Source organism: Pollachius pollachius (genome assembly GCF_949987615.1).
Source record: "Pollachius pollachius genome assembly, chromosome: 19".
NCBI lineage: Eukaryota > Metazoa > Chordata > Actinopteri > Gadiformes > Gadidae > Pollachius > Pollachius pollachius.
The window spans coordinates 1,302,237-1,314,736 of record NC_136952.1 but is presented as its reverse complement, the minus strand read 5'-3'; the positions used below and the strand labels follow the sequence as shown (position 1 = coordinate 1,314,736).

General features: G+C 52.9%; 1 protein-coding gene across 1 annotated transcript in view; it reads right to left on the bottom strand.

The window, feature by feature from the left end:
- The window catches only part of cacna1g (calcium channel, voltage-dependent, T type, alpha 1G subunit), a 157,523-nt gene that overhangs the window by 47,711 nt on the left and 97,312 nt on the right, over nucleotides 1-12,500 (bottom strand). Inside the window, 5 exon segments of the mRNA XM_079756762.1 lie at nucleotides 2,841-3,025; nucleotides 5,253-5,321; nucleotides 9,352-9,475; nucleotides 10,962-11,062; nucleotides 11,478-11,661. Of these exon segments, the coding sequence (XP_079612888.1) occupies nucleotides 2,841-3,025; nucleotides 5,253-5,321; nucleotides 9,352-9,475; nucleotides 10,962-11,062; nucleotides 11,478-11,661 (663 nt within the window).

Below are 12,500 nucleotides of genomic sequence, written 5' to 3'. Positions count from 1 at the left end.
AGCGCCCAGGGGCTTCAGGTGCCTTGCTCAAAGGCACCTCATTCGTGGATGAGGACGTAGGAGAGTGCTGCACAACTACTGCCCCCGCCCACATGCCTAGTGGTCGGGATTCAAACCGGCCACCCTGTGGTTACCGGTCCAACTCCTTAACCAGTATGCCACCCACTTCCAGGTCAGACTGCCTGGTCTGTCTCTCTCGGCCCTCTCTCCTCCTCCTCTCTCCTCCACGTCTCCACCGTTATGTACAGGATCTGCTGTAATGGCCGGGCCATTACCGTAATGCATAACGGCCTCATGAAAGCTGCAGCGACGGCACCCTTGTCGACCGCGGCTGTCGCTCGGACAGAATCCCGGATTCGATTACAGTGCAGTCCTTAAAGAGGATCTAACTCACCGTGAACCAGACATGATGTTTACCCGAGCGTTTCCCATCGCAGATTGAACACGGCCGTGAGATCGCGTTGCAAAGAGGCGATCGTTGAAACAGGCGGGAGCTAAATTTAATCTAGATTGACCAACAATAGTTTCAGTTGTGTGGACTAGAACACGTTTTTATATCTAAATACAATCTAGAATCAAAGATATCTCAATATTCCCCTCTGGTAAACAGGGTTGATGTCTCGTTGCATCATCGGGTTTGGCGGCTTGAATCATAGCGACAGGTTGTGTCTGCGTCGCCGTGTTCAGCGAGCGACGCACAAGTCTCTGCAACCAGACGCTGGCCTGCTCTCGTTACTCATCCCTCCACAACTCCTGTCCTGTTCCCTCTGCATCATCCATTCATCTGCTCCCCCCCGTCACAAATACTGCGTCCAAAGAAGTTAAATACAAACACACATACGCGCGCATGTACTTACACACAGACACACACGTGCACACACACCCTTATACGGACACATACAAACACTCACACTCACACACACGTACAGCACTCACAGTAAACATGTGAATGTCCTTCATTACAGCGGTGAGTACGCAGGAGTGAGGCGGCGGTGGAAGCCGTCACACTCCCCGGCGGGGGGTGACACACTTCTCGGGGGTGAGGACTCTAAGGTGTGATGGAGAGGCCCCCCGGCCCAGAGTCACAGTCCTACTTTTTCGACGGGTGAACTGGGCAGGATGAGAATGAACATTTCCTCCCTGTCCCTCCCTTGAAATGTGCGAAGAAGAAAGGAGACGAAGATGGCTGAAGAGCCTCAGGGGATGAAGCGTGCCAGGCTGATCGCGGGGGGCGGTGCACGTGCACGAGGTTCGGCGCGTGTGTGAATCCTGAACGCACACGCGGAGGATTTAGTGCATATACAAAAACCTGGAGACATGTAACTATTATTTCTACTCGGTGACTACACTTGTTCCCACAAAGGCTACTCCGTTCTCATCATGTACAAAACATCTTAAGCATCTCTGACATGTCTCACACACACACACACACACACACACACACACACACACACACACACACACACACACACACACACACACACACACACACACACACACACAGCACATTAGGGTCTGTAAACACTTACAGGCTACACCTTACTCCCCGTGTCACACTCACAACCTGTCCACGTGCACGGCCCACGTGCACGGCCCTATGTGTCGGCTTACACTATGAGCGCGCACTGTCCTCGGTGTGTCAGGCGTGATGGGGATGTGGTCGCCCTCGGAGACACCGAGCGGCCCGGTAAAATCAAGCGGATGTGAGTGTGTGTGTTTGTGTGTTTGTGTGTGTGTGTGTGTGTGTGTGCGTGACATTTCACAGGGGAGGTTGTTAAAGAGAGAGCGCTCAACGTGCTTATTAGCCGCTCCTCTTCCCTCATGATGGGAGAGGAGTCTTGGGGACAGCTGGTGTGTGTGTGTGTGTGTGTGTGTGTGTGTGTGTGTGTGTGTGTGTGCATGTGCGTGTGTGTGTCTGTAGGGAGGGAATTAAAGTCTGTTCTTGTGTATGTGTGTGTTTGTGTGAATTCTATTGTAAAATAAAATGATGTGAGTGCACTCTTCTAACTGCGCATTCATTTACTGATGTTTTGATTTGTGTGTGTGTGTCTGTTTGTGTGTGCATGTGTGTGTTTGCGTGCATGCATGCATGTGCATGTGTATGTGTATGTTTGTGTGCTTGTGTGTATTCGTGGGGCAAGTTTGTTTCGTGGGGGGCGTTTGTTCCGTGGGGTGCATTTGTTTCGTGGGTGCGTTTGTTTCGATGGGTGCGGTTATTTCATGGGGTGCGTTTGCTCCGTGGGGTGCGTTTGTTCCGTGGGGTGCGTTTGTTCCGTGGGGTGCGTTTGTTCCGTGGGGTGAGTTTGTTCCGTGGGGTGCGTTTGTTCCGTGGGGTGCGTTTGTTTCATGGGGTGCGTTTGTTCCGTGGGGTGAGTTTGTTCCGCGGGGTGGGTTTCTTCCGCGGGGTGGGTTTGTTCCGCGGGGTGCGTTTGTTTCGCGGGGTGCGTTTGTTCCGTGGGGTGCGTTTGTTTCGTTGGGTGCGTTTGTCCTGTGGGGTGGGTTTGTTCCGCGGGGTGCGTTTGTTTCATGGGGTGCGTTTGTTCCGTGGGGTGGGTTTGTTCCGTGGGGTGCGTTTGTTTCGATGGGTGCGGTTGTTTCATGGGGTGCGTTTGTTCCGTGGGGTGAGTTTGTTCCGTGGGGTGCGTTTGTTTCGTTGGGTGCGTTTGTTCCGTGGGGTGGGTTTGTTCCGCGGGGTGGGTTTGTTTCGCGGGGTGCGTTTGTTCCGCGGGGTGGGTTTGTTCCGCGGGGTGCGTTTGTTCCGCGGGGTGCGTTTGTTTCGCGGGGTGGGTTTGTTCCGCGGGGTGCGTTTGTTTCGCGGGGTGCGTTTGCGGGGGCCTCACCGTAGGGGCCGGAGGGTCCGCAGCAGGCGCAGCACGCGGAGCATGCCCAGGATCTTGGTGCCCGAGTTGGAGATGAGAGACACCAGGATGTCGATGACGGAGATCATCACCAGCATCCCGTCCAGGAGGTTCCAGCTGCTGCGCAGGTACGCCTTGTTCCCGAAGCACCAGCCGAGAGCCACGATCTGAGCCAGGCACACGCACACAGACACACACACAGGGACACGCACACACACACACACACACACAGGGACACACACACACACACAGGGACACACACACACACACAGGAACGAACACACACACAGGGAAGCACACACACACAGGCACACGCACAAACACATAGGGACACGCACACACACACACACACACAGGGACACGCACACACACAGACACGCAGGGACACGCACACACACACACACACACACACACAAAGGGACACGCACACACACACAGTGACACGCACACACACACACAAAGGGACACACACACACACACACACAGGAACGCACACACACACAGGGACACGTGCACACACACACAGGCACACGCACACACCCACACACAAAGGGACACGCACACACACACAGGAACGCACACACACACAGGGAAGCACACACACACAGGCACACACACAAACACATAGGGACACACACACACACACACACAAATACACAAACAACAACACACATGGAGGCACAGAGTTCTTACAGATCAGGGTAAACTACACCAATTAGCCTCCGCCCAAGAACATATGCATTTTTTATGCAATTACGCCGCCTACATATGGAATATTACACAATTAGCTGGAAACTGTTTGTTGAAATTGTTTTTTCCAGTGGGGAGCTCCAATTGAAATGTTTTCTCATTTAAATGCGTGTCCCCTGCGACACTAATTTAGTGTTTTTTCCATTATTTTGCAGGGGAGTGGGTAATTGAGCTGTAGCGGCCTGTCAAACCCAAACCACTACTGGGACCGCTACCCGCAGATTGACAGCTTCAACCAAACACCGGGTTTTCCTTAGTCTTTTACTCGTTTACACTTTGCATTTCAAAGCACCCGGGACAAACACATTGTTGCATACACTGCTCAAGCCAGAATGCAACTCATTAGGGGATAGCAAAGTGAGAGTGAAAGTCGAGTGAGAATTCTCCCCAAACTTTCCCTGTTGTTGGTTTGGAAGCAGACAGACAGACAAGTTGTCTGCGTACTGAGTCCTGCTTTATTCCCCCCTATTGTCTTAGGGGGTGCACCATTGTCAGCCCGATCAGCACGCTCTATTCAACAATTATTTAATATATTCCCATCTTACGCCTCCCCTGGGACAATGCATCACGCTCTGCCAGGAGAGCGGTTCCATCTCATGGTAGGAATAACAGGTTGGATCAAACGTTCAGAGCAGGAGAGGGAGCAGGTATCAGTATGACGCTGCTGTTCCCGGGAGTCTCAGAGCCATCCCTACCCACGATCCCCTTCCACCCACCGTGTGCCGTGATGTGTGCGCTCTGTGTTTGTGTGGAGGTTTTGTGGTCCCATGTGGGTCCACACCTATAACTCTCTCCTACTGTTGTCCCAAACCTGTTCTTCTGCAGGTGAACAACAACACCACTGTTAATGTGGCTATTATCAAAACATAGATAGCGTGTGTGTGTGTGTGCGGATGGGTGTGTGTGTGTGTGTGTGTGTGTGTGTGTGTGTGTTCGGGTGTGTGTGTGTGCGTATGTATGTGTGTGTATGTGTGCGGTTGTGAGTAAGTGTGTGGGGCGAGTGTTTGTGTATGTGTGTGAGAACATAAGTTAGCATTCTCGATGAACGTGTTTGAAAAGCCCCTAGGCAAGTGTGCACACACATATCTAAGCTTGTTCGCCTGTGTATGTGGATTGATGGATCTGTGTGCGTGCATGCTTGTGTGTGTGTGTGTTCGTGCGTGTGTTTGTGCATGTGTGTATATGTGCGTGGGTGTGTGCGTGCGTGCGGGTGTGTGTGAGTGCGTGTGTGTGTGTGCGGGTGAGTGCGTGCGAGTGCGTTTGCATTTGCGTGGGTCTAAGTGACTGCGTGGGTCTAAGTGAGTGACAGGGTCTAAGTGAGTGACAGGGATTAACTCCTCCCCCTCTATGTCCGTAGACCACAGGACTGTACCCCCGGCCAAAGCCGTTAAACCTTGGGCCAGACCAGCGCCCACTCCCACTCTGACGTCTGCTTGTCAAACACAGCATGTCTGCCGTAGATCCCGGCCTCAGATCTCCTCCCTGTGTGTGTTTGCTCTCTCCGTCTGCAAACACACGCAGCTTACAGACACGTGGCCCCCGGGCTCCTGGGATCAGCCTTCCGAGGGCCCGGTCGGTTTACGGCTGTTTGAACGGCGCTCGTACGGATCGGCGCTCCGAGAGATCGGCTCGGAGTCCACTCACCTTGACTGTCATCTCGGTCACGAAGATGGCCGTGAAGATGTAGTTTGACAGCGTGAGGATTATCCTCTCCTGGAGTCGGAACGAGTGGAAAGAGCGATGGGAGAGAGAGAGGGAGAGGGAGAGAGAGAGAGAGAGAGAGAGACGGGAAGGGAGGGAGGTTACAATAATTACAGAATAATTACAGTGACTTATTACTTATCTAAAAGCAAACCCAATTAATAACACATACGCTCTGGCACAAGCTCATAAACAGCCATTGCTAAATTGATATGATGCAACAAACCCTCTCATTTCCTCCCATCACTGTCGTCATCAGAGATAAGCAGATTACATCACACTCCCGCCACAAACAATACGAGTTGTGTTCCCCCTGATCGACGGTCCCATGCAGACCGGGCAAAATGCACTCTGCAGTGGCTAGGCTACGGTAGGCTAGGCTAGGCTAGCAGAGCTGTGTGTGTGTGTGTGTGTGTGTGTTTGCACTGCGACGGTCTATTAATGCTAATAATGTCAACTGTAGGTCTCTCTCTCACTAGGATTCCCCCCCCCCCCGTTGAGGCACTAGCCCGGGGACCGTGGTGTCGGGGGGGCGAGGAGGGGGGGGGGAGGGGGGGATGTTTGCTACGTTAAACAAAGACAACTCAGAGCACAACAAGCGGGAAAAAGGCGAGAACAAGTTCTCCCTCTGCAGCGCTCACTGTTTATTTACCCAGCCTCCAGTGTGTGTGTGTGTGTGTGTGCTTGTGTGTGTGTGCTTGTGCGTGTTTGTGTGTCCTGTGTGTGCGTGTGCACATGTGTGTGTGTCTGTGCGCGCGTGTCTGTGTGTGTCCTGTGTGTGCGTGTGCATATGTGTGTATGCGTTTGTGTGTGTGTGTGTCCTGTGTGTGCGTGTGCATATGTGTTTGTTTGTGTGTGTGTGTCCTGTGTGTGCTAGTGCATATGTGTGTTTGTGTGTGTGTGTGTGTGTGTCTGTCCTGTGTGTGCGTGTGCACATGTGTGTTTGTGTGTGTGTGTGTCCTGTGTGTGCGTGTGCACATGTTTGTTTGTGCGTGTGTGTGTCCTGTGTGTGCGTGTGCATATGTGTGTTTGTGTGTGTGTGTGTCCTGTGTGTGCGTGTGCACATGTGTGTTTGTGTGTGTGTGTGTGTGTGCGTGTGCACATGTGTGTTTGTGTGTGTGTGTGTGTGTCCTGTGTGTACATGTGCACATGTGTGTTTGTGTGGTTGTGTGTTTGTATGTCGCCGTTGAAACATTTCCCATGACCTTCTGCTACCGATGAACATGGTTATAAAAAAAAGTGAAAACTGCCTGCACACGCACACTAAAATGCACACGCACGCACACACGCACATACACACACACACACACACACACACACACACACACACACACACACACACACACACACACACACACACACACGCACGCACACGCACACACACACACACACACACACACACACGTATACAGACGTCAGACCTACAGGGTCGTGAGTCATTCCTGGAGTCTGGGAATGTTATCTGTGACATCGCTCACAGGGCTTTTTATGGACGCGGAGGCATTCCAAGAGGACAGCGGCCATTCCTGTCCTCTGTGAAAACACGCTTTCATCCATTATAAACCAACCTCCAGCGCTTGACCGGGACCCGGACCGGGATCAGGATGTTTACGAGGGGGCGAGGGAACGAGAGCGAGAGAGAGAGATAGACGGAGGAGTACTTAGAGCGATTGAGCAGCAAGAGCCAGGCAGAGGGGACGATGAGCGACGCTTTGACGTGATTCCTCATTTAAAACCCTCTCTATCTGATTACAGAGCCGGGCGTTCCTTAGTGCCACTCGCCCCCAGGGGGAGGAGTGTAAACGGACGCGGCAGAAGGAAATGAGGGGAAGCCTTTCCTCTCCCGACCGGGGAGAGCCACTCTGAACAGGTGCACCCACACAGCGCTCCGAACCTGGCAGCCCCGGTCCCCCAAACTCACCAGGGTCATAACTCAGCAGCCCTGCGGCGGAGTGAACTACCAGCTCCTGTGGCCCCATTCATTTCATATTCTCTATTACCGAATGATGTTGTGTCAAATCACAAGTGACCTCTGCCGGGACGAGCCGGTAGGAGCCAAGTTTGCCATCCCCGATATTGAGCACTCAGAGTTTTCACAGAGTGCACGCACGCACTCACACATACACACAGACACATTCACTCAAGCACACACACACACACGCACACACACACACACACACACACACACACACACACACACACACACACTCACAGAGGCATACACACAAGCAACCCTTGATCTCATAGAGTGCTTTCACATCAAACACTGGTATCCCGCGGATAAACAAGTTTCCTCTGGGACTAGGTGCTGTGGGACAGTGGAGGCCAAGAGGAGGAGGAGGAGGAGGAGGAGGAGGTATCGGATAATTGATTCAAGTTGAGTTTTGATAGCCATTTGATACAGAGATCCCCAGACATTGATGGACTGCCTCACCCCCGACTCCCCCGTCCTCCCACCCTCCCACCCTGCTATCCCAGCTCAATTAGGCAGAGGATGAATGCCCCAAGGGGGAGTAATCAGCCTGGACATCCGTCACCGGGCGGAACTGGAGAAGGCGGTATCAAGGCAACCGCATCGCCGGGAAACCAAAACATCGGCAAAAAAAAAGGAAAAGAGAAAGAGAAGCAGCTAGGGGCCAATTTGTGGGATGTGCTGATGTCATGTTCCTCGGCGCTAAACGGAATAAAGCCGCGGAAGAATTACACTACAAACTGCCGACGCTGGACCATTTTAATCCCATACATCAAAGAAAAAAAATAGAACCGTAAAGATCATACATATATAAATATATAATATATACACATAAAGGTCTTACTCTTTTTTTTTTAGAGAACCAGTAGTGCCCGTTCTCCCACCTGTCAGATGAGGTTTGCGTCTGAGTAATCAGGAGGAAGCGTGAGCGGTGGTAAAGCGCGGCCGCGCGGGGCATTAATGCCCCAGGCTCAGACGTCTCTGCAGCGGTTACGCACACAGCGCCCAGGACGGCGAGGGGCAGAGCGAGGCAAACAGCTCCCAGTAACCGCGGTGCCGCCGCACTGGAACACAAGGGCCTCCCAGTAACCACAAGGACCACAAACACAAGGAGATCGCCGCCTCCGTAACGGGGCTGGAAAGACCCCTCCGCCGCGGCTACGGCTGGCGTTGGAGCCTGTGTGTGTGTGTGTGTGTGTGTGTGTGTGTGCGTGTGTGTGCCCATCTGTGTGTTTGCGTCCCTGTGTGTCCCCGTGTAGCTGTGTGTGTATGCGTGTGTTGGTATGTTTGTCCATGTAGGTGTGTGTCTGTGTAGGTGCGTTTTCCTTTGTGTGTGTGTGTGTGTGTGCATCCAAGTGTGTGTCCATGTGTGTGTGTGTGTGTGTTAAGCGCCCGGGCTCAGGGCCAAGGCACTGCGTGTTCAGCCAAAGCAGACGATAACGCTGATGAGTGTGCAGGTTGAGCAGCACCCCTGGGTGGGGCCTGCATTAAAGAGGCCAGCAGACGCTCCGTGCCAAGGATGACATGCCCTGCGCCCGCACACGCCGCTGTTCCCCTCCGGCGCACGCCAGGACAGAGCGGCGACGGGACCTCGTCAGCCCGGCGACGTGTCAACATGTGTTTGTCGCGAGGGGCCGCACTCACGCAGACGGCGCTGGCGGCGTCTTCAGGGGCGGCAGACTCACAGGCAGCGACAGCTCGAATAAAGTCCTGAATGTCAGATCCTGGTTGTTCTGGGACGCCGGCTTTGGTTTGACCAGAATGATGACCTGTTCCCTCATAGTGCAACATCCTGGTGTTCACTGTCCCCTATTCAGCCATTTATCAGATGATCAAACGCAGAGATACAGGGAACTCAGGTAGATGTTGCCAGGGGGTGGATGCACAACTATAGATTGATTATTGACGACTGGGATCGGACCAGAGATGTTCAGCTTGGCGTAGCAACGCCAAAACGACGACACACTCCCCGACATAAATAATTGTGTAATTGATGCTGTGTTTGAGTGTGTGTGTGTGTGAGTGTGTGTGTGTGACTGTGTGTGAGCGTGGTGGTAGGTGCTGACTCACCGCGCTGGACGGCTCGATGCGAGGCCTCTCCATGGCGATGGTGATGCAGTTGAGGAAGATGATGGCCAGGACGATGTGGTCGAACATCTTGTGGCCGATGATCCGGTTGCACACGATCCGAAACCTGAGAGTTGTGGAGAGGAGGAACGGGTGAATGGGAGACTACAGCAGAGGAGTCACGACCACAAGACCTCGGCCGCAGGGGAAATATAGAGCTGATGTAAATATGACTACGGGTTTTATAATCTCCTCATAATAATAATAATAATACATATGCGACGCATTTTGGTTTTGGTATTTGGCTCTGTACAACACCCACCTCACCGTGGCTTCGGTGATGGCATTTGAAACGCTGATGTTTCTGTCTGGCCTTCACTCACGCTCAGGTCTCTTAAGGCGAGCGCTAAAACACGACCTCAGCTCGTTGCGCACGTTGACTTGATTCCCCAACACGTCCCACTCCCACTTAACGTGTCTCCCAAAGCTTCTTACCGAGCGTACGAGCGCCACTCCTCCTCCTCCTGCTTTAACCCTTCACTCACGGCCCTCAAGAGCTACAGGCGTGACGACTGGATCACCAAATGAGTGTTTCTTTAAGAAGCTCCGCCGGAACGGACACGGGGGGCGTGGCGAGGCTTCACAGCGCGAGAGAAATGCTGCCGGTCGACGTGGGGCCGTGTAAGGGAGTGTGGAGGAATTAGGGGCCCTTCATTATACGCTTGACGGTCATTAGGGGGACCGGAAGAGGCTTCTCCTCTCTGTGGCCGGCGGGAGGCCAGACAGAGGGGGGGGAATTAGGGAATCAGGCCGTCCGGCACGCCGCCTTGGATGGGCCGATCTGGGAAGCTGTTGTCGTGTTGTGTTTTACCGCAGACACAATTTGGGTACCGCATGGATTTGTGTGTGTGTGTGGGGGAGTGAGTAAGTGAGTGAGTGAGTGAGTGAGTGAGTGAGTGAGTGAGTGAGTGAGTGAGTGAGTGAGTGAGTGAGTGAGTGAGTGAGTGAGTGAGTGAGTGAGTGAGTGAGTGAGTGAGTGAGTGAGTGAGTGAGTGAGTGTGTGTGTGTGTGTGTGTGTGTGTGTGTTAATAGGCTGTAATTAAATGCACTGACGTAGCTCATATTTCTCATTTATCGATGCTTAGAAGTTCAACACAGGAAGAGGACGCGCGCACACACACACACACACACACACACACTTAAAGTCGCTCTTGATCTTCATGATCTTGATGCCAGGGTGAGGGAGTGAGACAGCCGTTTCAGACCTACCCTTTTCACCAGCTCAGCTGACCTTTCACTACAGCCGGCATCAATGTCACTCTCTGACGGCTTCAATAGCTGAGGGAAATATTGATTCTCGGTTTCATCATTTAACTTCTTTATCCATCCATTAGCATTAGTATTCATATTATAACCTCTACATTGGTAAGTTTGTTACCGTTGAAACTCCTTGCACTACCCTAAACCACCACCGGGGGCGGTGATGCTCTCGTTGCCTTTTATTTTCTGGGAGTACGGCCGTGTGTTAGAGGCGTACCTTCCTCTGCGTGTTATGGAGCCAGTACGGGGAGAGAGAAAGAGACAGGTGTCTGCTGGGAGGAGGCGGGGGCTACCTGTTCTCAGGGGGGAAGATGTAGATAGCCCAGCTGGCTCTCTGGCGGCACCATTCCGGCTGCTTCCTCTCCAGCCAGCCGAACAGTCTGGAGACGCGGCCCTGCAGGTCAGGGAGGGGGGGAGACGTACGTTACGCGTCTGGTGCACAGGCTCCTCTTTGGGTGTACGTGGATGTACCTGATTGCACAAGCAGTTGTTTACAAGCGGCTGAAGTTGCTTAAGCACCAGCAGCATGAAGGTAAAACTTAGTACGCGTCATCGGGCGATATTAATATTGTCTTGTTTTTACAAAGAAAACAAGACAAATTTGTTTTGAAATGTACAATAAGACTTTGCAAGGATATGAATGCCGGAGCTAAAACAATACACCTATTGGTTGAGGAAACACACGCGCACACACACACACACACACGGACACACACACACCCCTCCCACATGCACAGAAACACACCAATCACCTTCCAAAACACACACCCTCATGCCCACATCCCCCCCCCCCCCCCTGCCAGACTCACAGCGGTGGCCTCCTCCTCGGCGGCCTCCTCCTCGGCGTTGCCGTCCAGGGAGATCTGCGTGGACCCCGGGGCGGCGGGGGTCCCCTTCCCGTTGCAGTCGCTGTGCTCCGGGGGCCGCTGGGAACCCAGGGAGGGGGGCCGCGAGCTGTGCATGCTGGCCGAGCGGCACAGGTAGGGCACCTGGAGGAGGAAGAGGAGGAGGGCGGAGGGGAGGGGGGAGAGGAAGAGGAGGGAGAGCGGGTTCAACCCGGATCCTAGGAGGAGCCGGGGGTCCAACTAGCACCCTTCCGGTTAAAAGTCAACCGGGTTGACTTTTAACCGGAAGGGTGCTAGTTGGACCCCCGGCTCCTCCTAGGTGAGGGTCGAGGTGTCACAGAGACACCCCCAGACACCCCGAGACGCCCCGAGACGCCCCGAGACACCCCGAGACACCCTGCCCGACCTGCTCCTGACGAGCCGGCTCTCGCTCTGCAGATACTGCAGCTACTAAGTTTGGTAGCGTCTTACACCTAGCTGTCTCTGTTGTAAACGGGGAATGGGTTAACCTAGTGATGGTTAGTGCTCGGCACTTGGTTCTATGAACATCCTCACCGTACCGACTTTTCCAACTCGTACTTTTCTAACATATGTGCTTATTGTAAGTGGGATCAAACCCACAACCTTTGGGTGACACCCATGCAGCGATAATATCCTGGCTCTTATTTCCATCCCCCCCCCCCCCCCCCCCCCCCCCCCCCTGCTATCTTAAACATCAGAATGCACGGTGAAGATTAGCTTTAATGTTGAAGCTTTTATTTCTCATTGCGAATCTCCATTTATTTAATTGGTTAATTCAGAGTTCTTGGTGGTTGCTTATTTGATCTAATGCGAAGCATTAGAGAAATACCGGAGATTATTGTAATGAATCCACCAAGTAAGCCAACCTTTTCCATCCCTGTTGCGTTTATAATTTGAGAGATGTATAATGTATGTGGGGTGAAATTAAACCAGTTAGTCCGAGTGGTTCAGGAGGGATATGAATAA